The sequence below is a fragment of the Fundulus heteroclitus genome, chromosome 2 (genome assembly GCF_011125445.2).
Source record: "Fundulus heteroclitus isolate FHET01 chromosome 2, MU-UCD_Fhet_4.1, whole genome shotgun sequence".
NCBI lineage: Eukaryota > Metazoa > Chordata > Actinopteri > Cyprinodontiformes > Fundulidae > Fundulus > Fundulus heteroclitus.
In genome coordinates, this window is record NC_046362.1 from 36,162,360 (window position 1) to 36,188,727 (window position 26,368).

A 26,368-nucleotide genomic window follows, 5' to 3' on the forward strand; every position below is an offset into this window, starting at 1 on the left:
ATTTGCATGTAACCTTATATTTTTGTCTGTCTGACTACACAATTTTTAAATATTAAATCATCAGCTGTTATGATTAGTCACTCAGTAGTTGAGTAGCCTTCTTACTCAATACTTACAATACATGAGTAATTTCTGGGCTGACTACTTTTTTTTTTTAGTTTAACTTGAGTAAAAACATGTTCTACTCTTACTTGTTTAATTTTTTCTGGCTACTCTACCCCTCGCCTGGCTGTAAATGAGGCAGTGGTCCCTGGAAACTGGTCCTGAGGGATGCTGAGGAGCGCTGCTCGCCTCTGCCACCAGGGGGCGACAAACATCCACCTTGCCGCCAGTCAGGGGCAGTCCCTGATGGAGGAGGGCCCAGACTCACATCCCTTTTGTCGGCGTAGTAAGAAAACCACGCCGCTCTAAAGCTTCCACCACCAGAGTCTCCTCGTGTCTGGGTCCGGCCTCGGCATCGCTCAGAGCCCGTCCCCCGACCGCGGCGGACAGAGAGAGAGGAGCGGTGGCAGCGCGGCAAGACCCACGGAAGAAGAAGAAGGAGGAGGCGGAGGAGGAGGAGGAAACGGCCCGGAGATGTCAGCGGTGAAGAAGAGACACTCCAACTCTTCCGGAGGCCGGGAGGAAGACACGCAGGTGACCGAGAGGATGCTGTCGGCCGGCTCCAGTCCAGCCGGAACGCCGGGGAGCGACGCCAGGAGCCCCAGCGGGCTGCTGGCCGCGGAGGCAGCGGAGGGCGGGGTGGCGCTGAAGAGGACCATCACGCTGGTGAACGGCGTGGCCATCATCGTGGGCACCATCATCGGCTCCGGCATCTTCGTGACGCCGACCGGCGTGGTGCGGGAGGCGGGCTCGGTGGGTTTGTCCCTGGTGGTGTGGGCGGTGTGCGGCGTGTTCTCCACGGTGGGCGCGCTGTGCTACGCCGAGCTGGGGACCACCATCTCCAAGTCGGGCGGGGACTACGCGTACATCCTGGAGGTGTACGGCTCCCTGCCGGCCTTCCTCAAGCTCTGGATCGAGCTGCTCATCATCCGGCCCTCCTCCCAGTACATCGTCGCCTACGTGTTCGCCACCTACCTGCTGAAGCCCCTCTTCCCCGTGTGCCCGGTGCCGGAGAACGGGGCCAAGCTGGTGGCCTGCCTCTGCATCCGTGAGTACCGAGCCGAGCCGAACCGAACCGAACCGAACCGAACTGAGCCGAGTCGGCGCCGTGCCATGATGCAACTTTTGGACGTTGTTGAGTCGCTGCAGGTGGTTCTACTTCCTGTCTCACCTGGTCTTTTAGCACGTGGGCTGTTCTGCACAAACTGTCCTCGCGCGCCTTGTAAAAAATGCGCGATGTTACATCAGCAGCGGGTTGCTGGTTCGACTCCATCCGCTGCCTGCTCAGGCAACTTTAGTTTATTTCTGCCACAGTTTCAGAAATTCACTGGCAGCCATGAACCAAGACAAAGCAATAATTCTGTTAAATATAGAGAAAAAAAAACGTTTGCAAATCAAATAATTTCCCTTTGTTGTGAGAAATTGTTTCGTGTAAAAGCACAAAACCGACGGAAACACATAAAATAGGTTTAATTTTAAACGCCTGAGGCAAAAAAGACGACTATTTCAGCTTGTTGAGTTGAAATACTCTAAATTTAAGAACATGCGCGTAATTACTGTATTTATTATAATTCCTGCCTGTTTCCAAACAACACATCCATAGTTTTCATCAAGCTACGCCTATTCAGTTGTTTCTGTTTTATCAATTTAATAACGGAACATTAATATAAAATATAGCGCATCAACCCATTTGGTGTAAATATGGGGATGTAATGGATATGAATAAAAGTCATGATCATATTTAATGTTTAATTTATTTCAATACAAACTTAGACTTAGACTTTCTTTATTGTCATTTTGTATGCATAGAGTGCATACAGAACGAAATTTCGTTTTCATACAGCTCAGAAAAATTGCAGTAACTCTACAGGATACGTTGCTGTGAATTTACAGTACAGTACAAACATATTATGGTGTAGAAATTCAGTTTCATCCCAAGGAAAACCTAGGGGGAAAAAAATGATACCAAATTAGATGGAGCAGCTTCCTCATGAACATGAAATATGTCAAAGTATTTATAGGAAATAAAGGCTATATATATATATATATATATATATATATATATATATATATATATATAAAACTGAAACTGGAAGGTTAAAATCCAAACAAATGAAATGGTTTGTTGCTGAAATAATCAGAGAAAATGTACTTTTAGGGACAGAAAGCGGCTCCAGGTGCTGCGTGTGATCAGCTCAGAGCTCGTCTCCTGGTTCTGATAACATTCAAACGTGCGGTTTGTTTTCTGCGCCTCGTCTCACTGTCCTAATGAGATTAACTCTGCCTCCTTATCTGCTTCATCCTGTCATCACCCGACTCTCTGTTGGACCCGTAGAACGTGTCCCCGGCGCCTAGAGACCCAAACTCCAACGGATCGGCCGCCTCGGACCCTCGGACCCTCGCACTGGGCTTGACCGCACCTGATAACGAGAGTTCGTTAGAGCGGGAGTTGGTGTGGAACCGGTTTTGGTACCTAATCTCCAGCCCGACTGAAGGCTAATCCTGACTGAGACCACATGACTGAGCTGAGCTCCCAAAGGCTCAGCGTGTTTGTCGGGGTCACGTAAAGGATAGGGGACGCGTATTGTTCTGGTTCTGGACCCGTTTCCCCCCCCCCCCCCCCCCTGTCCCACCCTGTGCACTCGTTAGAGTTTAGCCGAAGCGTTTAGCTGCGTTGGGTTCGGATGTACTGTACTGTACGTGGCCTCTTTCCCTTTGTGTCCCGCCACAGAGCCTCATTGTGCCGCCTCGTCTCCTCTTGTGGCTCCGACCTGATTTAAGAGCTTTGCAGAGACCTGCCGCTTCACTTGATCACTTTTAATTGGTTTATTTTTTCTGTAGTTTTTGTTTGGGCCCCTCCAGGAACGCCAGGAGTGTGTGTGTGTGTGTGATGGCGAATGCCAGCACTGTACACGCGCTTCTGAAAGGACAGAGAGGTACAATGGGGAGTCCCCCACCTCCCCCCGTTTTTCTCCTTTATCTCCCATGAATTAGTTTTCCATTTCTGCGAAATCTTCTAAAGGCTCGCACTGAGCCCGGAGAAAAACGCAGGACACGCTGTCCCCAGGCAGACAGACGGACTGCAGGCTCCTCCGGCGATCCGCTGCTGCACAAACGTTCCTAACTGTGGAGCAGGACAAAACAATGTGTGTTTTTTTTTCTTACAGGAGCGTGTTACAGTTGTAGCACCGAGCTGAGAGTTCAAGGACTGAACGTCTGCAGCATGATGTGTGAAAGCCTTCTGAACGTTAGGAACCCATAAAGATATTTAGATTTCTGCAGCTTTAGCTCAGCTTTGGGGGGAGTTTTCTGAGGCCCGCTCACACTTAGAGGCTGAGTTTGGGCTCTAAATACGGGGGCCGCTCCTGCTGTTGATGGTAAAGGGAAAACGGCGTCTCCATTAGGGCTGAACGATTTTGGAAAATAATCTAATTGCGATTTTTTTTTTCTTGATATTGCGATTTAATGCGATTTTTTTTTTCCCCAGTTTAATTTATCATGTGATTTAAAATATATACAAACAACAAATCAATTTGTTTCCTCGCCATGTGGATTAGTTGCTAAAAGACCCACAGCCTCTAAACTCGGAGTAGAAATGATTTCGTTCTGCCTACGATATATTTAAATCAAAATTGCAATTCTGACTTTTCTCCGCATTAACCACAAGCAACAAAAATGGCCTCTAAATAAAGACGTTTGTAAACAAGGACTATTTTAAATATGAATTTTTAATGGTTCTATTGATCAGAATATTATTCAAGAGAACAGCTTTTAATTTAATTGGACATCAATCCTTGTTGAACATAAAGTCCAACCAACAAGCAAGTCTATGTAATAAACTGATTAACCTGTACTTAATGCTTTGTATGATTATATAAACTCTAAAACAAGTAATAAAATTAGATTATTTCACTGCTGCAACTGTCTTCCCTTCCATGTGGAGGCAACACATATTAATGACACCTAATGGACGTGTCTAATTCCCTAATTGTCACATAGCCAAAAATTGCAGACCTCTGCGATTTGGAAATTGCGTTTTTTTTTAAATCACGATTATATTGAAAATGCGATTAATTGTTCAGCCCTAGTCTCCATGATGTTGTCCTTCCTTCCCTCTGCAGTCTTGCTGACGTTCGTGAACTGCTACAGCGTGAAGGCGGCCACCAGGGTGCAGGACTTCTTCGCCGCCGCCAAGCTCCTGGCGCTCGCCCTCATCATCATCATCGGCTTCGTCAAGATCGGCCAAGGTAGGACGCACGAGCCGCTTCACTTCTTTTCCTCAGAAAAGAAGGAGGAGTTATTTTCTGAGGAAAATAACTCAGAAAACGAAAGGAGTTGTAAGACTTCGTCCAACAACCTACCAAACTTTTTATTTAGTGTTCCTGAAGAATTTAGCATCGGTATCAGGGGTTCTGTCCTATTTAATTGCCACATGTCAACATTACGCTGTAATTAAGCCGTTACGCTGACGTCCAACCAGCGTAACGGCTCATTGGCTGACATCCCGGCTCCCTTTCTGCACGGTTTCCTCCACTGAGCCGTTCACATGTTGCACTTCTTCCGGCAGCGTTGACCCAAATAACCAGTGGTGGATCAACCAGTTTAACGGTGACAGCTTGTTCACGTGCAAAAGAGGACCATCAGCCCAACACCTGATCATTAGTGCTCTGAGTCCTGGAGACTTTCTTCACTCATATTTCAGTTTATTTATGTGAAAAAGACGCTTTTCCTTCTCACTTACTGCAATAAGGAGAGGTCAGTCGTTCCAGCCGCCTCAGAACATGACATTAAGAAATCGCATCGTCATCTTCCAGTTTCCCGCCTGTATGAAAGTAGTGAAAATCATGGACGCTCGCAGAAAAGCCTGTAAAAAGGTAAAAGTGCAGCTAACTGGAGTCACAGAATGCGTTTAAACACAATTATTTGCACCTCTAGTAAAAATTTGTCCGAAACCTTAAAATAATAATCTTTCTAACACATTTAAAAAAAAAAAATCCAGTTCTTAACTGACATAGATTTATTCAGTGGGGGAATCGTTCCCATGTGAAGAAATAATTTTCCTATAATATAACAACTGTCTCATCTATGTTAGTTTTTGAATCAATAATAGTGACTGAGAACTTTTATTTTGTAATTCAGGACTGCTTATTTCCCAGGGGTATAAATATTAAAACAGAGGCCGGATTCTTTTAGCCAATGTACAAAATGGGAAAGACTAGAGAACATGTTATACAAAATACCTCGTCACCTAAAATTGCCCATATTTCCAACAAAACAACGATTAAATTGTGAAAATAAGTGGAACTAATGAAGCTTAAGGAGGTTTTTTTGGTGGTTTTGCTCTTGTTACGAGTCCATGGCGTCATGAAATCTCAGAATAACAGAGATTACTTTTAAAGTAATTGAGGATTTTGCTACTAAAGGTGAAATAGATCACCACTGAGTCTTGATGGGGGAACAAATCCGCTGTGAAGTGGTTCCCTAGAGATAAAATCAGCCGTCTCGGTGCCCACAGCTTAGGGGTGAACTAGAATAGAGCGTCAGAGTGGATCCAGGACTCTGGACCATGTAGAGAGGACTTCCTCCTCCCTGTAAGCAAACACATCCTCCATCCTCTTTGTTCTGCTGTCTTCTTGAAGTTCGTGTCTTTCTCATCCTGGTTTTCCTGAACACCTGGAGCTTGTAGAAATGCAGCGTCCGGACTCTCAGCTCTGCCTCGGCGCGATGGGAGGACGCTGCAGGGACACCACACACCGGTTCTGATGCAAAAAAAAATGAGGAACAAAAAAAAACAAACTTGTGCACAGTTTACCGTAACGTGTGACACCTGAGGGCGCGTTGCCAGGAGGAAATGAGTGAATAAAATGTCAGGTATGCTAATAAGTTCAGACGACGGCCGGCTTTTATCCCCAAGGCCAGCCGGGGCCAAACGGGGCCGGATCAAAATACCGCTGATCGTAGACAAAACCTCGGAGGAGGAAATTTCAGACAAAGTCCTGCAGGGAAAGCAAACACAGACGGACACAAACGTCTGTTTCGTCTTTTTGTTCCTCAGCTGCAGCGTTTAGTAATTTAAACAAAGACGCAGCGGAGCGAGAAGATCTGTAACGACTCTGTAGGAGGGAACTTGGTTCCAGTGTTGTAGCAGAGAACATGTTCTGTAAATGGAAATAAAAAACAAAAAACAAACAAGTTCTCTAAATAAAAAAATAAAAAATCCAATCCAAAAATGAAACTTTGAAAAGCTACAGTTAAAAAAAAAAAGGTTTTCAGAGTAACTTTGCTGTTTTCTCAGATTTTATTTTGCTTTTTTTTTTCCTATTTAATTTTTTTAAAACTTTTTTTTACAGATTTTATTTTTTCAATTTTTTTTTTAGCAAGTTTCTCTTTTTCAGATTGCGTTTTACGAATTGTGTTCTTTTCAAATTGCGTTTTCCAGATTACGTTCTCGGAAGTGAAGACGCATTTCTATTGGTCCGCTGGGACATTAGCGATGACGTTTTTATTGGTCAAGTGAGGAAAATGAGAAATCTGAAAAAAATTAATTTGAAAATAGAAAATCTGTAAAAAAAAAAAATCTAAATAGATAGAAAACATTAAAATCTGAAAAAAAGTTTTTTGTTTTTTGTTTTTATAAAATCTGAGAAAACACCAAAGTTACTCACAAAACCTTTTTTTGATCTAGAAGTTTTGCAAAGTTTAATTTCTGGATTGCATTTTTTTTGTTTCCTTTTCCAAAACATGCAACAATAATGGAACAAAATTCTGCAGCTGAGACCCAGATATTAGCGGAGCTGTATCCATGCCGTCAGGTTTTAGTGCTGAAACGTTTCAGTCCAGGATGTTTTATGACCTTTTATTTCTGCTCTTCAAGAACAATTAATTACATTTAATAGTAAAGAGACAACAAACAGAGGCTGCCTTGTTCTGACCTCTGGAGGAAGCCGTCTGATGCGCGGCGCTGCAGGTTTGATTTGATTTGACACGACTCCGTCAGATTCCTGCTGCTGAACATCATTTACCTTCTGCACCTTTGCTCAGAAGACGTTTCTGTTTTCTGCCACTCACCACCAGGCGGTCACACTATCAAATTTCCTTTTACAAAACATGCAACAATAATGGAACAAATGAAAGTTTTCATTTTCATGAACTTCTCTTTACCAACAGCCGTTCTCAGCTTGATGGCCAAGCTGGTTAGCGGTGGTTTGATTGTGTTTAAGATGAAAACTAAACTTTTATTTCCGTGTAGGAGAAAGTTAGAACCCCCTGATAGGTTGCCTTACTTGTGAAAGTCGTCTTGTCTCCATCTAAGATCTCTGACATCGGTCTGATGAACGTTTGCTCCACTTCCTGCTGTGAGATGTTTCAGCGAGCTTCTTGCACGTTCAGACCATGACACCTCCGCCTCCATGCTCCCCCCATGGAAACATGTCCTCTGTTCTGATGGCCAAATAATTCAGCTTCAGACTCGTAGGGGATCAGGGCCATAAATATGTTATCCTTACTAAGGCGGCACCAGCTGAAGGGAAACAAACAGAGCCGGATAAGATTTATTGCCATTTTCTAGGGTTGAACCTTTATCGTATCGTTATATCGATATCGTGAAAAGTCTTGATATCGATAAATTCCAATTAATCCAATTAAGGATTGTTATTTTAGTTATTTTCTCCACTGTTATTTTCTTCAGAGCATTAATGAATGTCAATAAATATAAAAAAATATATATAATTAAACGTCATTACTGTGTTCCGTTCAGTGATAAAAATCACATTTCTTTATGTAACTAGTGCCCTGATGACGCATATTTCCAATTTTGTGTCAATATATGTTACATTAGTAAATGTGTTTCCCCATAAATACAGTATTTGTATTTATGGGGCTATAATCGACATGAAGTCACAGACACAGAGTTACCTAAAAACAAGCTGCTAATAGTCTTTTATTGTTATCACAGTAGTATCACAATATATAGTGATAAAATTAAGAGTCCACCTCGCCCAGCCCTGTTGCCAAAAGGCATTTTTACACTAAAGACGTAGTTAACCACCAACTTTTTAGGCTGAATTTAAGCCAGAACACGGCCAAGCTTTGGAATATATCAGATATCTGTCTGCTGTGTGATGGAGTCGCTGCTTGTGCTTCAGTGTAAGACGTTACGGTCCAGACCCAAAGGTTCTGCCCTGGATCTGGACTGGAGCAGGAAATCTCTGCCTCCTCTTGATAAAACCTCGTTCTAACGCTCCTGTTTTGGTTTCTCACCTCAGGAATAACTCTGATTTGTCCTCCTAGTCCTTTCCTAGAAGCCCCCTCTGATCCGGTTCTTACCCAGAGTCCTCTCTGATCGCCTCTGAGCGTCTAACCACCGTTTTCCTCAGACTCCTCAGATTATGTAGCTTTAGACAAACGCCGGCGGCGATTAGATCAGCAAACACAAGCTCAGCGCTTCCTGGCTGCTGATTGGCTGTCGCAGGGCACTGATTTGGCAGCGTTTTAGTTTTATTTCCTGCAGTGAGACACGTTTCATGACGAGCCTGTTTCTCCCTCTGGAGGTTTTCGGGTTCAGGAATGCGGTTTTCTCGCCTCTCAGAGGGATTTCTTAATGTGTGCTGATTGACTGGCGTGCTGCTCATGAGGTCAGAGTCTGCTGGCGTCTCAGATTAGAGACCGGGTCAATCTGATTAGCTCCTGCTCTCTCAGCGCGGCGCTCAGAAACGCTGTTTGCTGCTGAAACGTCTGCAGGTTAGCTCTGCGCTCCAGAGAACGCTGTCCATCCTCCAGCTGTTGGCTCAGATCGCGGTTAAATAAAGCTTCAGGTGTAGCAGGGTTTTCCTCTTAGAAGTGATTCATTCATGAACTGTGTGAGGTGAATGAATCGTGTGTTTACGGCGACTGAGTCACAGCTGGTCCCTCCCTCTGAGCCAACAGAGGAGAACTTCATTCATCCCCGTCTGAATAGTAGAGCGGATTCATTTAACGCTTTATAAACTAAACGTGCTCACACCTAACCGGTTCGCTAAACCCACATAATGCAAATGTGTTAATTTCATTCACAACCTTTTTAAACTCCACCCAGTCACCTCAGGTCCAACGAGACACCAATCTCAATATTTTTGCCATGGGGGCCAAAAATGTTTAAGTAGCATCTCATCTCCAGTCAACAGATAAAAAAGTGTTAAATAGCTTTTATTTCTAGTCAACAACACTTAATTCTTTGTTTTTTAAACCCAACAAACACCTTTTTTATCTGTTTGCTGGAGATTAAATGCAAACATAAACTGAACAACTGCCCTGGTTCACCTTTTTGAGTGTAGGGGCCTCAAAATACAAGATACAATACTTTTTAAATATATTTAAATTGCAAAAATAGGTTTATGTTTTATTAGTCTTATCAACAAACTAAACACAATATCTTAATAAAAATAAAATAAAATATGTTTTCTGTAGAGAACAGATATGTAAATGACATAAAAGTCCTGCAGAAGGTAAAAAATAACAAAACAGATTTTCAGGTTGACATTTCAGGTTTTTTTTTAAGAAACATTAAAAACCAATTTAAAATGAAAACTGTCTTGCTGGTGCCAAAAGCCAAAGAATAATAGGTTTTAAATATAGATATAGTCTAAAAACTGGCTTAGATTCACTTTTTTTTTATTAAATTTACCTTATTTTAGAAGTAATTTAAGCATATTTTAAAGTACTCATTTAACCCTTTAAATCTATATATAAATGTGCTGCAGTTTTATGAAATTTGAATTACTACAAATTGGGACAAAAGCTGCTTTTTTCATAGAAATCTCACAGTAACACAAACTGGAATTTGGTTTAGTTCAGTGTCGGTCGGCACGTGTTCATCTGCCTGCCATTTGGGTCATGCACCTTTAATTAGCAGTACCACGACCCGGTACTGGTACCACAGCCTGGTACCGGTACCACATGACCAGTTTATGGCTGCCTAAACATTCTCTGTTGGTTTTATATAAGTGGGAGAGAAAGAAATCGGCAAAAATGTTTCTTCTATTATTGAACTCTTATCTAACATTTCTAATAATGTTGCAGGCTGGTACGGTAAAGCTTAGTGAACTCTCATAAAAGAGTCGTCCTCCTGGGTGGATCAGTAAGAACTGAACTGTGAACTTTTCAGATGGAGTCAGTCGTTTTGTTTTCAGTTCACTGGCCTTGTCTGTTCGAGTTGAGGTGAGCAGGAGTCTGAATGAGTCCGAGCTTCCACCGCGGCACGGCGATCTTTAAAGGTCAGAGAGAAATCAGGCGTTCTGCCGGTTTTCAAGGCTCAGAGAAGCAGAAACACCAGAACCGATTCGGACCAGCTGAGTGCAAAAATCATGCAACTATTCTGGAAACATGAAGCTCAAAAATAAAACGGCTTTCAGAAAATTCAGTGATTTTTGCTGTTGAGGAGAATTGATGTTCATTTCATCTGGTTTAGTCCTTCATCTTTGGGCTTTTAGGCCCAGTTTTACCTGTATTCAGCCTGTGTTTTACGGTGGATATATTTATTCTTTAAAACCCTTTAATTTTCTCCTTTCTTTAAAATCCCCTTCGCTGAAGGCCCGCTTTGCTCCGATTGCTCAGAAACTAAACACGTTGCTGCAGATACTGAGAAAAATACCAACATGCGATAATTTCATGGCCACCACTGTTGCCAAAACTCTGCTTTTCAAAGACTGCAATATTTTCATCATTTAAAGCGCATATAGGCGGGATAATGACAAGAAATAGCTTAAAAGAAACGTTGGCATACCAGCCATGAAGTTGTTTCCTGGGTGAATTATAACTAATAAGTGGAGGTATTGCATGAATGGATGATAGTATTGACTTGCCTCACTAACACATTGTTATAAAGCAGAGTCTGCACCAGGACGGCTGCAGACGGGCCGCGTGGGGCAACCCTTGCGCTCCTGCGGGTGTTTCCCACGCCGGCCTCCAGCTAACCGTCCCTGTGCCAACACCGCCCGTAGCTGTTGGTTTAGCGACCGTCGGCAGGTCTGAGAATGTGCGTGCGCGTTGAGGGGAGCGGGAATGTGGCGCTGAGCCCCTCAGACCAGCAGAAAGAAAGCTGAAGGTCAGAGAAACAAGGCGGCGTGCAGAATCTCCCCGCAGCCACGCATGGAGCTTAAATCCGTTTTACAAGCTGCATGTTTTGGCTAGTGGACCAAAACTCCCCGGTTTCCTCTTGTTCTTCCGCAGCTCATAAAGTCCAGCATGCAAAGCTTTTTTTTTCCTGATCTAAATTCAGTTGTTTGTTGCTTTTTTTTTCCTCCCAGGTGATGTGGATCGACTTCTCCCAGAAAACTCCTTCAAAGGTTCCAGTTATGAGTTCGGTAACATCGGCCTGGCGCTCTACAGCGGCCTGTTCGCCTACGGTGGCTGGTGAGTCCAACATTTCATTTAACCATCAGATTACAGATTCTCCTTTCCAGCAGGCTTACAGACTGCCATGTTATTCATAATAAAAGCTCTTAGAAGAACCTTTGGAACCAAAGGAACTGTGGTACGTTGTCTGAGGAAGCGCTGACTGCCCCTAGTGGTTATTAATGGTAAATGGTCTGTACTCTGACCACTGCCAGCAGGCAGAGTGGGTGAAGTGTCTTGCCCAAGGACACCGGTTACAGGACAAACTCCCCTTATATAAGACTGTAAGAATAATAAGACTAGCCGCCTGAAACTGTCTGAGCTCCTGGTGAAAAGAATCTGAAAGAGCTTTGAATTCTCCGGTTTTTCTAACTGTCGCCTCCTTTGTCTGCAGGAACTACTTGAACTTTGTTACAGAAGAAATGATCGAGCCTTACAAGTAGGTTATGGATTTTTTTATTATTATTATCCTGCAACCTTTAAATCTACTCTAAAAATGTGGGAAGATGGGCTGGACAATTAATCGCATTTGCAATATACCGTATTTTTCGGACTAGAAGTCGCCCCGAAATGAAAGTCGCTTACTCAAAAAACATATATAAGTGGCACCGGACTATATGCATTTATTTAGACATTTATTTCACAAAATCCAACACTAAACACTGACATTAAATCTGGAAACTCAATTTATTAAATTACACAGCAGCATCCACAACCAGCTGAATAACCTGGAACATACCAGGGAGGATGAATGGAGAAAATTAGCAGCTCCAACCTGCAGGTTTTATCCAGAACATTACTTTTGTAATTGTCAAAATTACGCCTCAATTAGAACGTGAGCGTAACGGTGCTATGTGCTAAGCTAACAGTACGACACGGATGTTTCAGAGCAACACAAAGCAGATGTGCATCAGCACGGACAACAGAGTTGTAAGCTAGCGCTAGCTGCTATTAGCTTCGTGGACAATCCAATAACAGGTTCTGTCTCGGTCTGGTTCCTTCAAGCTGCACCAGGCAGCGCTCTGCTGCATGAATGCAGACTGAATAAGTGAAATAACATACAAATGTTCAGTATTTGTTGTCTAAAAGTTAATGTTTCAATTAATTTTTAAGTGGTACAGGAGCAGGATACTTTTTTACAAGCTTAGAGCGCCCTCTTGTGGCTACAGACGGTAACGTTTACTCCTTGGTTCATGCTGGTCAATATGAATTACCATTTAAAACTGATATATATGTCGCAGGAATGGCCAAACTATGAAAAAAAGTGTGATTTATAGTCTGAAAAATACGGTAATTGCAATAAAAAACAACACAATTTCCAAACCACAGATGTCTGCAATTAATGGATCAGATGTGTCCTGTAGGTGTCGGTAGCATGTTTGAAAGTGGGTTTGCCTCCACATGGAAGGGATTTATATAATCGATACTTTTAGACTGTTTAATACGTAGACGCATTTGTTGGCCCCTGATTGGTTGAGAGGCTTTGCGTGAGCCGTTGTAACCTAGACCGTTTGGCGTTTGTGTGTCTCTCAGAAACCTTCCTCGAGCCATCATCATCTCTCTGCCCATCGTCACGGCTGTGTATGTTCTCACCAACCTGGCCTATTTCACCACGCTGTCCCCCGACGACATGCTCGACTCAGAGGCTGTTGCTGTGGTGAGTTGACATCAGGCCGGCAGCGACCGTTGATTGGCTTTGTCGTGTATTTCTACTTCTGGGAGTTACATAATAACCTACCCTCCCAACAAAACCGATATTATTATATTACTGATAGTATTTTTTAAGCCAGCAGGATGTTAGAAAGGGACAGAAAAATTTAACGTCTCTGTATTCAGGACAAACGTCCCGCATTTATTAGGTGATGGCAGATTTTACGTTTTTTCAGCTCCAAGTGCTCCACCTGCTGGTTCCTGGTAAACGCCTTTGCTGGATGTGTGGGTTGCTTCCACAGTCGGGCTGCAACCGTAAGTCGACATTTGTGTCGACGCGTCGTTTAAAAATATATAAACATTGCTGCGGTCTCAATATTTCACTTTCAGTGGTAGTTAAGAATCACATGCAGTTCACCAAGGCTGCAGCAGAGGGCGGTATAGCGGCAGCTCCCCGGTGAGCAAAGAGCACCTTTATAATAACCTGACTGCAGCTCCATGATAGCTGAAGAAGAAGAAGACACTAAAGGGAATAAAGTTTTGTACATTACTTTCTTTGATACAAAATTAATTTTTAGATTGATTTTAGATGAGAATGTGGCTTTAAAGCCGAAATATCTGCCTGGTTTATCAAGATATTGCTTAGTGGTGAAATGGTCGTTAGAGGACGCCGCCATTGGCAGACTGTTTTAAATGGATCCGATGATATGTAACGGTTATTATTGGGTTTATTTCTGTGTTTATTTATCACTAAGATTAATGGTTAAGATTAAGGTGAATAATTGTATTTAACTTTAATGTCTAACTAGCGCACCAGAGTTTATTTGGAAATAAATAATTTGCTCGTTTTTAACATTAATGCTGGAAATATTGCCTAAATAAAGGGAACATTGTCTGCAAACATGTTAATATAATCCCCTTTTTTACACTTTTTTTTTAAATCTTTTTAAACATTAAGCAACGTTAAAAGCTTTAAGGTCGAAAGATTGTTTTAAAAAACATTTATACAGTAAAAAAAATCTACTTTGATAGAAATATTAAAATAAAGTCGGTTAAATTTAAAATATTTTATGGAGAATCATTTTATAAAGCTAATAAATAAAGCAACAACAGGAGGCAATAAAGAGACGTTCAAAGGTCTTTTGGTTTTATATTTTTATAAGCAACTGAAGACGAAGATCATACAAATAATAATCACCCTCCAAAACATGGACGCTGCTGTTTTTAAGGCACTTTTTAACTAATTTGGTGGAAGACTCCTTTTGGGCTTTCTTCTAATGTTTCATTCGTTAACCACTTCCTTGTGATGCCGTCTATTCTGTGAAGCGCACCAGTCCCTCCTGCAGCTAAACATTCCCTCAGCATGATGCTGCCACCACCGTACTCCACAGTTGGGACGCTGCTCTCTGGCTTGTGAACTCCGACGGTCCTGATGGCCCAACACGCCCATTTTAGCTTCATCAGAGTAAAACGATGCGTCGATGCTGCAGCCGTTGGGATCTCCAGAAATTAAGCTCTTTGCCCTTCAGCAGAGTAATGGCTTCTTCCTCTCTGAGTGGCCTTTTCAGCCCAGTACCAGTTTGGTCTGATGTCGTGTCAGAGTGAAAACGATACTAAAAAATTTAGTATCGTCGGCTTTGCACTTCAAACTAACGTTTTACTTCTACTCTGTAACCTGCTGCAGTTGCTTGGTGAAATGTTTCTGGACAGAATAATCTTTGTTTATTTTCGGTTCTCCTTCTCGTCTCGCTGTATTTTAAGACGTTTTAATGAAAAGAACTCGGTGACGCAGGACCGGCCCTCGATTTTTTTGCCGAGGTGTAAATAAGATTTTTAGCTTTAGCGCCGTTAAGCGGGCTGACAGCTGGGTTTGCTTCAAGTGGAGTTACGTCTTAATTTAACGTTTTATTGGCGACGCGGTTCCGCTCCGTCAGCGTTTATTTTAGACATTTTGAGGATAACTATGTTCAGACGAGCTGTAGCCCAGGTACATTCAGAGGAATTTAACAATTAGCTAATTAACCAAAACCCCTCAAGCTTTGGTCAATTAGCTAATTAACCGAAGCCCCTCAAGCTTTGGTCAATTAGCTAATTAACCGAAGCCCCTCAGGCTTTGGTCAATTAGCTAATTAACATGCTTGGTAAGACTGTGTGTGCGTCCTGCAGGACTTTGGAAACCACTACCTGGGCCCCATGAGCTGGATCATCCCCGTGTTCGTGGGTCTGTCGTGCTTCGGGTCAGTTAACGGCTCTCTGTTCACCTCGTCCAGGTAAGCCCCGCCTCCTCCGGCTCACCTTCTGAATAAGACGGTCGCCGGTTTGGCTTACGTCTCTTCCCCCCCTGTCAGGTTGTTCTTTGTGGGCTCCCGGGAGGGTCACCTGCCCAGCCTGCTGTCCATGATCCACCCCAAACTTCTGACGCCGCTGCCCTCGCTCATATTCACGGTGAGTACTCGTAGTTTAGCCGCGTTGCGTCTTCCCAGCGGACGTCGCTGTCAGTCAGACGTCTGACGGCCCAGACGTGCAGCTCCGCCTGAACGCGCCATAGACATAATATAAGAGTAGACGCGTCATTGGGCAGGTTCTGCCTATGCTGTGATGCGTCAGAGCGTCCGCCTTCTTAAATGTGGCAAATCTGCAGTTACTCAGTCACTTAAACAGCATCAGAGGGACTTTAATCTCTGAATATACTTTGTATTCATAGTATTTTTGTAATATTACAAGTTTATTTTCGCATCCCTTTAGCTTCATTCTCATGAATTTATTCTCCTAAAGGATAAAAATATTTAAAATAATCTAACCTGGCCCTGTTACTCCAGGAGTGAAATAATTCTGCAAACTGTGATTATTCTGGAAATGTTCCCCCTTAATTCTCATAATATGATGTTTTTATCATAACATTATCACTTTTGTGTTTGTTTGTTTATTTTTACTTTATTGACCTAGGACTTTTTTTTCTCATATTATTCATTTTACCTCTTTAATACTCACCCAAAAAAATCTGTTCCTAAAGGTTCACATGTGACACGGTTTTATGAAATAATGAAGACCACAATGTTTAGATTTAACAAATTGATCCTTATATTCATAACAATACACACACAAATTATATTATATTATATATATATATATATATATATATATATATATATATATATATATATATATTGCAGCACAGGAATGAGGCATCTTCTCTGATTCACGTTCACAATAACAGAACTCAACTTTTTTCTGCCACATACAATATGGCGGTGACGTTGACGCGCGAACCTGCACCCTATGACGCGTCTACGTATATATGTCTGTGGAACGCGCCGCCTAACCCCTGCGACCCGCTCTTCTCTCTCCCCAGTGTCTGATGACGCTGCTCTACGCCTTCTCCAACGACATCTTCTCCGTCATCAACTTCTTCAGCTTCTTCAACTGGCTCTGCATCGCCATGGCCATCATCGGCATGATGTGGCTCCGCTACAAGAAGCCCGAGCTGGAGCGGCCGATCAAAGTGAGTAAACGCCTGCATGTGTTAACATTTGGCAGCACAGAACGACTCTTCTCTGTCCCGTCCGACAAACAAAGAGCCATTCAGAGCCGCTCAGCCGAGTCGATCAAAGAGCTGGAAGCTCATCAGCCCGGGTGGACGTCTGCGGGGTGCATGCTGGGAGTCCTTCTGCCGTTAGACGGACGCCGTGGAGCTTCTGTGAAACATTTGAGTAGAGAAGCGTCTCTGCAGGACTCCTTCAGACACTGAGGACCATTGTAGCTTCCCGGCTGGCTGCTCTCGCTGCCCTCTGGCTCGTCGTTGTTTGTCGCAGACGTAAAAAGAGGCAGATGGACGGACTGAGTGCATCCTCTCTCTCTCTCTCTCACTGCGTCGCCCTCGCTTCTTTCCCCCGTCACATTCCTGCTGCTCAGCGGATCTCCGGTTGGACCGGTGGGGATCAGTCCTACCGGTGAGGAGAGGCAGAGCTGATTAACGTTCGGCTGACATGGACCTTTGTTCCTGTCCAGGAGGACTGGGTGTCCTGTTCTCAAACCGTTTCAGTCGGTCTGCTGCTCCGACGGCAAGAACCTCCTGAACCCGACTCCCTCTGGAGCCGTTTAGTCCCGTTTCACTCGGAGCACCCTGGAGTCGTTCCGTTTTTAAACTATTCAGCCCCTCACAACCTGGAATTACAACTGATGGTTTAAGAGTTTTCTATAGTTTTGAAGATGTATAAAGTTTTTTATGGCGTCTCTGGATCCGTCTCTAGCTCCCCTCATCTAACCTCTGGGTGTTTCGGCCCGTTCCTCCAGATATGCTAAACTGCTCCAGCTCCTCCATGTTGGACGCTTTTCGCTGCTTAACAAAGATCTTCACGTCTAACCACAGATGGATTGGCGTCTGGACTTTGACTAGGCCATTCCAAGTGTCGCTTTAGCAGTCATTGTGCTGCTGGAAGGTGAACCTCCATCCCGGTCTCAGGTCACAGGCCGACTGACACCGGTTCTGCTCCAGAACATTCGTCTTTCCTCCGATTTGGACCAGTTCCCCATTGACCTCTGTGCAACAACTTTGTCCCTGACTTGTTTGGAGCTCCTTGGTCTTCATGGTGTGACGCCTCTTGCTTAGTGGTGCTGCCGCCTGTGGGGCCTTTCAGAAAAGGTTTCATGTTTCATATTTAAAGGAGCGTAGTGTATGTTCCACAGTTTTTGCAGACGTCTGCCCCCGCTGGCGACCCGTTGCAATTACACCCGTGTTGTGCATGAGCGTATAAGAGGAAAAGCATCTGCTGCTGCGACTGCACAGGTCTTTTTGTTTAATGTCTTCTGAGGTTCTCTTGCTATTTCATCGACTACAGTGGAGACTCAACACAGTAGCCATGTGAACGAGAACTCGCCGCCCGTCACGCCCAGAGAATTCGGCCCGAATCACTCCGTCATGAACTAATTCAGCCTAGAGAGGCAGCTGCTGTAAATAGAGAAAAACTAATTTTACACGTCGTGCAATTCGAAGGGCGTGTATGGAAAAGAAAATAATATTTTACCGTATTTTTCGGACTGTAAGTCCCTCTTTTTTTCATAGTTTGGCGACTTATATATCAAATTTAAATGGTAATTCATACTGACCAGCATGAACCAAGGAGTAAACATTACCGTCTATAGTAGCAAGAGGGCGCTCTGGGGCGGCTCATTAAAACTATCCTGCTTCTGTTGCACTTAAAATAGGGGGACCAGATGTCCCCAGTTTCTGCAGACTGTCCCCGTTTTTGATGACCTGTCCACGATTTCAGTGTATCACAATAGAGTAACAAAAGTTTAGTTCATAAAGAGGTATTTACCCAGTCCTGCCGCTGGCCCGGTGTTGTAGAAGAGTTGAGCCGAACGCGCCTTCCCCGCCCCGTTGGTGTTGTAGATCATAAACAAACCAAACCCCCCCCAGGCAGAGATCCTCCACAAAATCAGAGACGTCCCTGGTTTCCATTCAAGAAATCTGGTCACCCTAACTTAAAAATTAAATGAAACATTAACTTATAGACAACAAAGACTGAACATTTGTATGTTATTTCACTGTTTCAGTTTATATTCACACAGCAGAGCGTTGCCTGGTGCAGCTCTAAGGACCCAGACCGAGACAGAACCTGTTATTGGTCTGTCTGTGAAGCTAATAGCAGCTAGCGTAGCTTACAGCTCTGTTGTCCGCGCGGTTTACAACTTCACTGATGCATGTGAGCTTTATGTTGCTCTGACACATCCGTGTCGTACTGTTAGCTTAGCATGTAGCACCGTTACGCTCACGGTCTGATTTCAGCGTAATTATGACAATTTTTGGGCCGTTACGCTGAAATGTGCTGGACAAAACCTGCTGGTTGAGTTGCTAATTTACCCCATTCATCCTCCCTGGTACGTTCCAGGTTATTCATGGAATTTAATAAGTTGGCTTACCAGTTTAAATGTCCGTTTTTAGTCTTGGATTTTGTGAAATAAATAAATGCGACTTCTATTCTGGAGCAACTTTTACGGTAACTTCAAAACCTGCACTATGCTAACAGGGTGCTTGCGCAAGTCCTGAAAGTCTTAATAAGTATGGAATTTTGAAACACTGTTTTCCAGACCTTGAAAAGTCTTGAATTTTGTGTGAAAGTCTTAATAAAGTATGGGGAAAAAAATGTATGGTAGAATTTTACAGTATGCTCAAAGGCATTGTGAAATGAGAAATAGGAAGGTAGGCTATAAAACTATAATTTTACTAACTGGTCACGTAATGTATTAGCCTAATGGAATCAAACACTTGTTTGATGTGAAATTCATGTACTTGTGATTTTCATGTTTTGAAACGTTTTCATCAGTAAAAGCATAATTTACTGTGAATAATGCATTTGTTCATTGAATACTAGCCTATAAAAATTAACATTTCTAATAGATAGTTTGTACAATCTCAACCAATGAAGTAGGCAGTAGGCACACAAGTATACAAGTACATAAAGTTAAGGTCTTGGGAAAAAAAATATCAGTTTTAAAGAAGTCTGGAAAAAGTCTGGAATTTTAATTTAGAAAAAGAGCAAGCACCTTGTGCTAACCTGACTCTCACCAGATGGATTACGTTCCGTCGCTCTGCAGTAAATCAACCTTTTTATTCCTGATGTTGTCTCAGATCTCAGTAAATCCTGCTCTGTAGAAAGTGTTGACCTGGAACATGAAAGCTGCAGCAACTCTTATCTTCAGCGTTTAAGCAACCGGTCCCAGAGTTCTGAATTCTCTAAATTCAGGGAACGAACCCGAACCAACAGACAGCCTCTGCAGAGAGACGTTTTTAAACCGGACCTTAATGAGCTTTATCACCAGCAGACTGACGCAGGGAAACCATTTGTTCCCAAAGTCTGTAAAAACAAACCTAAAAAGCTTATTTAGATCCCAGAACAGATCCTGTCAGAGTTTCTGCTGAAGCGGGTCCCTCTCTGTCCCCGCAGGTCAACATCCTGCTGCCGGTGAGCTTCGTCCTCGCCTGCCTCTTCCTCATCATCGTGTCCTTCTGGAAGACGCCGGTGGAGTGCGCCATCGGCTTCGGCATCATCGCCACCGGGCTGCCCGTCTACTTCGTCGGCGTCATTTGGCAGAACAAACCCAAGTGGCTGATGGATGCTATCTGTGAGTGAAAAACCAACATGTAGCCTAAATTTATTTATTTTTTTATCTTCCCACCAACAATGAAATAAACTTTAGTTATAAATTCCACTTCAACTTTAAAAAAATAATAATTATGCAAAGTAATTTAATGGTTTTCTTTAGTTTCTTTGACAGAATAATTTCGGTTTACTTACAGTTTTTATTCAGTTTTATTTATATAGCGCCAATTCACAAATGTGATTATAATGTGGCAGATCATGGTAACTTTCGTTCATTCATGTTTATTTATGCATTTATCTGTTTGTTTAGATCAAATAACACATTTGAAATGCATTCATTTCTATTTTTTTATCTTGGTGCTAATGTACAACGTAGCTCTGCACCGTCAGCGTGTGAATGTGTGACCTCAGGACTTAAGTATATTGGATTGTGACATTTCCCCCAAAATTATATATTTTTTTTACTTTTAAAGCCAGAAAGACTTAGACTTAACTTAGGCAAATTTATTTGTAATTTGTAGGGCTGGGTATCATCTAGGATGAGCCGATTCGATACGATTTTCGATACATAGCTCACGGTACAATACGATTCTCGATATAGCTCACCTTGATTTGATTTGACTCCAATATCGATATTTATTACTTTCAAATGCTCAAAGTCATTCAATCAACAAAACCAGCCAAATATTATATTTATGTTCAATTTATTGAACACTGATATATTAACAGGAAAACAAAGTGCATTTGGTTGAATGCATTTAATGTATCACAGAAACCAAAAACGTGCCCAAACGTCTGATTTTAGGGATGAAGGTTAGGCTACAATAGCGCCCCCTAGGTGTTGGGAGGTATATCGATATTGAAAGCCAGAATATCGGTTTTAAATCATTTTTTTAAAAATCGATATTAATCTTTGTATCGATTTTTATGCACAGCTCTAGTAATTTGTATGCACAGAGTGCGTACAGAACAAAATTTCGTTTGCATACAGCTTGAAAAGTTCCAGTAAATTACAGTAAATTTCAGGATAAGGTGCAGCGGTGATTTATGTAAACAATTGAAATGTAAACAATGTAAACAATGCAGGGGAACTAGACTGTGCGATTTCACAGTGTACAGGTGAGTATTATTAAAAACTGTGTAGTCTACGGAAGGAAAACCTCTAAGTAAAACCTTATTTTCAACTTAATGATTGTATTTATCTGTGACTAAATCTTACTTCTGCGTTTTAGTCTAAATGCATCACATCAGCCACAGCATCAAGTTAAATGAAATATTAAAGTTAAATGAATATTGTTGCAGCTTTTCACTGATCTAATGACGACTCTGGGGTTCAGCGGCTGCTTGTTTGGGATGAAGCTGATCCCCTTCTGGGCCTTTTCTGGTCATTTATGAGCAGAAGGATGAGCTGTGACACAAAGCGTCTGTTTCCTTGTTCTCGTTTGCAGCCACCACCACCGCCTGGTGTCAGAAGGTCATGGAGGTCGTGCCTCAGGAGTCCTAAAAGCCCGTCGGCCTTTCTTACGCCCAGAGGAAGCACCGACGCTGACCTCCGGGCATCCGAACAGATGAAGTTCGGCCTCCGCTGACGTCTTCAACACACACACACACACACACACACACACACACACACACACACACACACACACACACACACAGGCCTGCAGACGGCCGATCAGGACATCGTCTTCAACGTTCTCTGCTCTGAATGTGACCGATGTGAATTGGACGTTGTCTTAAGGGTTTTTTAGTTGCTACACGTTTTAGCTCCGTTGATTCTTGTTCCATGAAGTTCGCTATTTTTATTTTTTTTTTTCCCCCCCTGTTGTTGTTATTTAAATGTTTACAGCTTTTAGTGTTGAGAAGGCGGAGCGAATCAGGACTCGGATGCCCGTCTCTCCTCATGTTTGGTGTTGGGTGTCTGATGGAGGCCGTGTCTCACGCGGCTCGTTTCTTCCGTCTGAAGCGATCAGACGTTTTCCGTTAAAAGCCCACATTTCTCTGAGCAAACCTGCGTTCTCACTAGGTTTCTGTCCCACCAGCCGCTCGGCACGGCGGCCATTTTTTATGTTCACTACGCCGATCGCTGCGTTTAGCTCACTGAGCCCGGCTCTCGGAGTTGCACCTGCACCCCACCGAGAGGCAGCGTTCAGACTGTAACTACAGCCTGCAGGGTGCCGGGCAGAATCCAGGTGTGTGTAGGGGGGGGGGGGATCCGTGCACAGGTGTATGACTGAAGGCTGTGAAATTAGATAAAATCTTTTGTAATTTTTCATGGAATGACCAAGTTTTCCTACAAGGTTATTTTTTTTTATGTGTTTTTTGTTGTGTTTTAAGTGAAATCAAGGCCTTTGCAGACCACGTGTGTATTTGGAGTCGGATATAAAAAATCTTTCTCACATATAAACATCAGCATGTTTCCTCCCAGGCAGCCAGAGCTTCCTGAAACCTCAGAAATTGATCTTGAGCCGCAGTTCTCTGAGGGTTTTTCAGCATTTTTCTTCAGACTTTTGCCGCTTTTTCTCTAATTTTTCTGCTAACCTACTTAGTCATTTTGGTTTTTGGTTTTTTTTTTGCAAATTTCCCATTTCTTTAGTTGAATCTTTGAAAAATGCCAAAGACGGCACGGTTTGATGCAAACGGCCAAAAAGGAGCAGAAGTCCAAAGAGAAACATTGTAAGACCTTCAGGAAACCTGCAGAACTGTTGATCCACAAATTCAGTTTTCTAAATTCTACAAACTGATTTTGCACGCTTCAGCCTCTGAAGATTTACTTCTGTCATTGACTCTTTTGGAGTAACTTAATTAATTTGCATTCTTTCTCATAAATTTCATTCCTTTTATGAGTTAAACTGAGCCCAGAAAGTAAAGAAGTTTGTGTGATTTGATTCCTGCTTGATTTATTGCTGTTTGGCAATAAATTTTACACTGTTTCCAAACCCATTTATTTCCTGTTAAATGGTGTCACATCAGGAGGGAAAATGCGTTACTGAGGCCAGATTTGCTTCGTTAAGTCGCATTTATCCGATGCAACAAAGCAAAGCAGTCAGTAGCAGAACAAACTGCTTTGCTTTCCCACATTCTCCACTTTTTTTCTAACAACTGTGGCACCATTTACGCAGAAACCACCAGGCTTACCGCTTAAAAGCAAAGAAACTATGGGCCAAGCAGACATCTCCTAACTTTTTAGGCTCAGTATATATTTGAACATTCAGAGCCAGGCTGATTCACTTTGTTTCCCAGCACGGTGCACTTTATAACAAAAGGATATTAAGCAAAGAATGAAGTGGTTGGTTTGATAAATTGATTGTAAATTGATATAAACCTGGAAGAAATTATTCTTTCTCCTTTTTTTACTGTTTCAAACAGATTGAATGAACTCAGTATTAATTTATTTGCCCAAACTGCTGCGATTATTTTTTATATTATTAAAAGCATTTAAAAAGCGTGTTTCAAATACAGCGCTGGTGTGCAAAGGCCTTTGAAGTATTAGCAGGTGGTCAAAGAGGATTTTTACTTTTTCTAATGGAATCGTCGAAGTGCTGCAGGAGCCCAGATTCAGACCCCGCTGTTTAGTTTTGTTTTTCACCGCCTTGTTTTTAGAATTTATTTTAGACAATGGCAGTTCTTTTCATAGCTGTAATATTATTATCCTTATTATTATTAACTACAAGCGCCTCCAGACCAAATGTGCACAAAGTGTCACCGTAGATGAATCGGGAGGCGTTAACGAGTAAATCTTAGTGGTAGAAAATCTTCCTAACACTCCAGCTGTCAGAAAGCAGAAGAAGAAAAAAGATGGCAGACTAACCTCACTGTAGAAAAGTTTATTTATTTATTTTTTAGATTTCTTTTATTGTTATTAGTCCCGCTAATTTGTTTACAGGGCATTTTATGAGAAGTGCATTAAAATAAATTCTGTTTTTTTTCCACTCTTGTGTTCATTTGTTTGCTTTTCAAATCTTCTGATTCCTTTTAAGTTGAATTAAAGTTAAAATCTGGCAACTTTCTGATTAGATGGCAGCAGCTGATTTATACTGTGGTCCTAAGCAGAAAGAAAAATGGTCAAATTGTCTGTTTTCAAGGTTCAAATCAGTATGGAAGGAAGATTAAGTAATATGAAGGCAAACTATTTGTATTTCTTCTAATTTTCCAAGTTAAAAATGTGACTTTTGAATATTATTTGAATGCAAAAGTGCTTTTGATTCTTAATATAAAACAATTAACATGGTTTTTATTGTTGGATCTGTCTTAAATTACTTAAAACATGCCTAAGTGGCACAGTTTAAATTAAAATAGTGCTAAATACGCTGTGTACCCAGTTAGAGTCAGCAGCGGATTCTCACACTGACAACTGATGAGAGGAAAGAAGATAATAGTTGCAAATCTCAACTAAAATTGCCATCGCTATATTCACCAATATCATCGTCCCTGCAAGATTTTCTAATGTGCAACCCCACCTAATAAAGGATGCTATCATCATGTGCAATAAAGAAAACACACCCTCATCTCTCAAGCTGTCAGAAACACGTTGCAAAATTGGAACTAAAACTAAGTAAAATTTTCTTAAAATTAGTATATTTTTCTTTGATTTGAGCAGCTAAATAAGACTATTTGCCAGTGGATTGAGTCTTTTTACCCCTAAAATTGGATAATTAGATATCCTGTACTTGAAATAAGACGGTGGAGATGAAATGTTCTTATTTAAAGTGCAAAACTCTCATTCCATTGGCAAATATTCTTATTTAGATGCTCAAAGACTGACTGAGGAATAATCTGAGGAATGATGGATTTGAAATTATTCTGGATAAATCATCTCCTTCCTTAGGAAGCTGGCAGCTTTTCCACTTTTGCTCCAACTTTCTTCATTATGCCCTGAAACCCTTCATGCAGGGGGTTCTTCCTCTTCGCCGTGGCTGTAAGCTGAACACACCTCATCTGTTGGGAAATAAAGGCCTCCAGAAGTGTCGCTCCCTTCTGTCAGTACGTTGTGTACAGTTTACATCTGCAGCATATCTGGAAATTTGTGTTGGGAAAACTCTGGAGGTTTGGAACTGGAACGGCCGTATAAGCAGAGGTGGGTAGAGCTGCCAGAAACTGTACTCAAGAATAAAAAAGTATTCAGTAAGAAGGCTGAGTAACTAATCATAACTGGTGATTTAATACAGCCATCTGTCCCCATCCAATCAGATCAGACCCTGCTCTGTCTACAACTACTCATCCTTTTCAATAAACTTTTTTTTAAAACGTCACTGTTGTCTGGATGAATAGTTGGATCTGCTGCAAATTCTGGTATTTTAAAGATGAAAATGAAAACTATACAAAGAAAAATGTAAATACAAAACAACAAATTCAGGAGTTAGAAACTTTTCTAAATAATTGTCTACCAACATTAAGGTTGAAAGTAATACAGCAGTTAACTTATGTACAGTATGTTACATGTTATGTTAATTATGTAAGGAATTATCTACTGTTTACTGAACGTTCATCTGACCTCAATGAGCTCAGCAGATAGAAAATAAAAAGCTTGTGTATAAATGAGAAGTCTCACTTTAACAAACTCTAGATTTTTGTCTCTCTGGTGCATTTTTACTTAAAATAAGTCAGTTCTTTATTTGTGAAGTAACTCACAGCAGGTAGAGTAGCCAGAAATTTTACTCAAGAGTAGCGATACTAGTTATGCCATAAAGTATAAAAGTAAAGTGCAATAAAGCTACTCCTAAAAGGACATCCTGTTAAAATACTCAAGTAAATGTAACTAGTTACCACCTCTGGACATACATACATGCATTTAAAAGGAAAACAAACTGAAATCCATCCATTCTTAATCACCAAATATGTAAACGTAAATCGGGGTTGTACTGCAGCACAGTTTGCAAATCAGTTAAACAGGAAGGCCGATTTAACATCCCTAAATTATTTAATTGTAATTCATTACAGTGTAAGGAAATGCAGCACCAGCAGATGAGCTGGCGATGCTTATTACAGAGAAACGGACTGAAGCGGTGAGTTTTCTATCCCTCTGTGGTTTGATTTTCAAAGTCTGACCCAGTTTAGCCTGTTACTGTTGGCGCAGCATGAATAAGATTATTGTCATTTACTAGAGTGAATGTCTATGGTTTTTGTTTTCGGATCAGCACCTG

The 26,368-nt window shown here is 41.9% G+C and overlaps 1 protein-coding gene across 1 annotated transcript; it reads left to right on the forward strand.

The window, feature by feature from the left end:
- The first annotated feature begins 389 nt into the window (after window positions 1-389).
- Window positions 390-24,157, forward strand: slc7a5 (solute carrier family 7 member 5). The gene is made up of 10 exons (XM_021316657.2): window positions 390-1,150; window positions 4,224-4,349; window positions 11,385-11,490; window positions 11,867-11,911; window positions 13,006-13,129; window positions 15,289-15,392; window positions 15,471-15,567; window positions 16,475-16,624; window positions 20,070-20,247; window positions 21,674-24,157. The coding sequence occupies exons 1-10, from the start codon at window positions 577-579 to the stop codon at window positions 21,727-21,729; spliced, it is 1,560 nt and encodes a 519-aa protein (XP_021172332.2). The 5' UTR covers window positions 390-576; the 3' UTR covers window positions 21,730-24,157.
- Window positions 24,158-26,368: the final 2,211 nt, after the last annotated feature.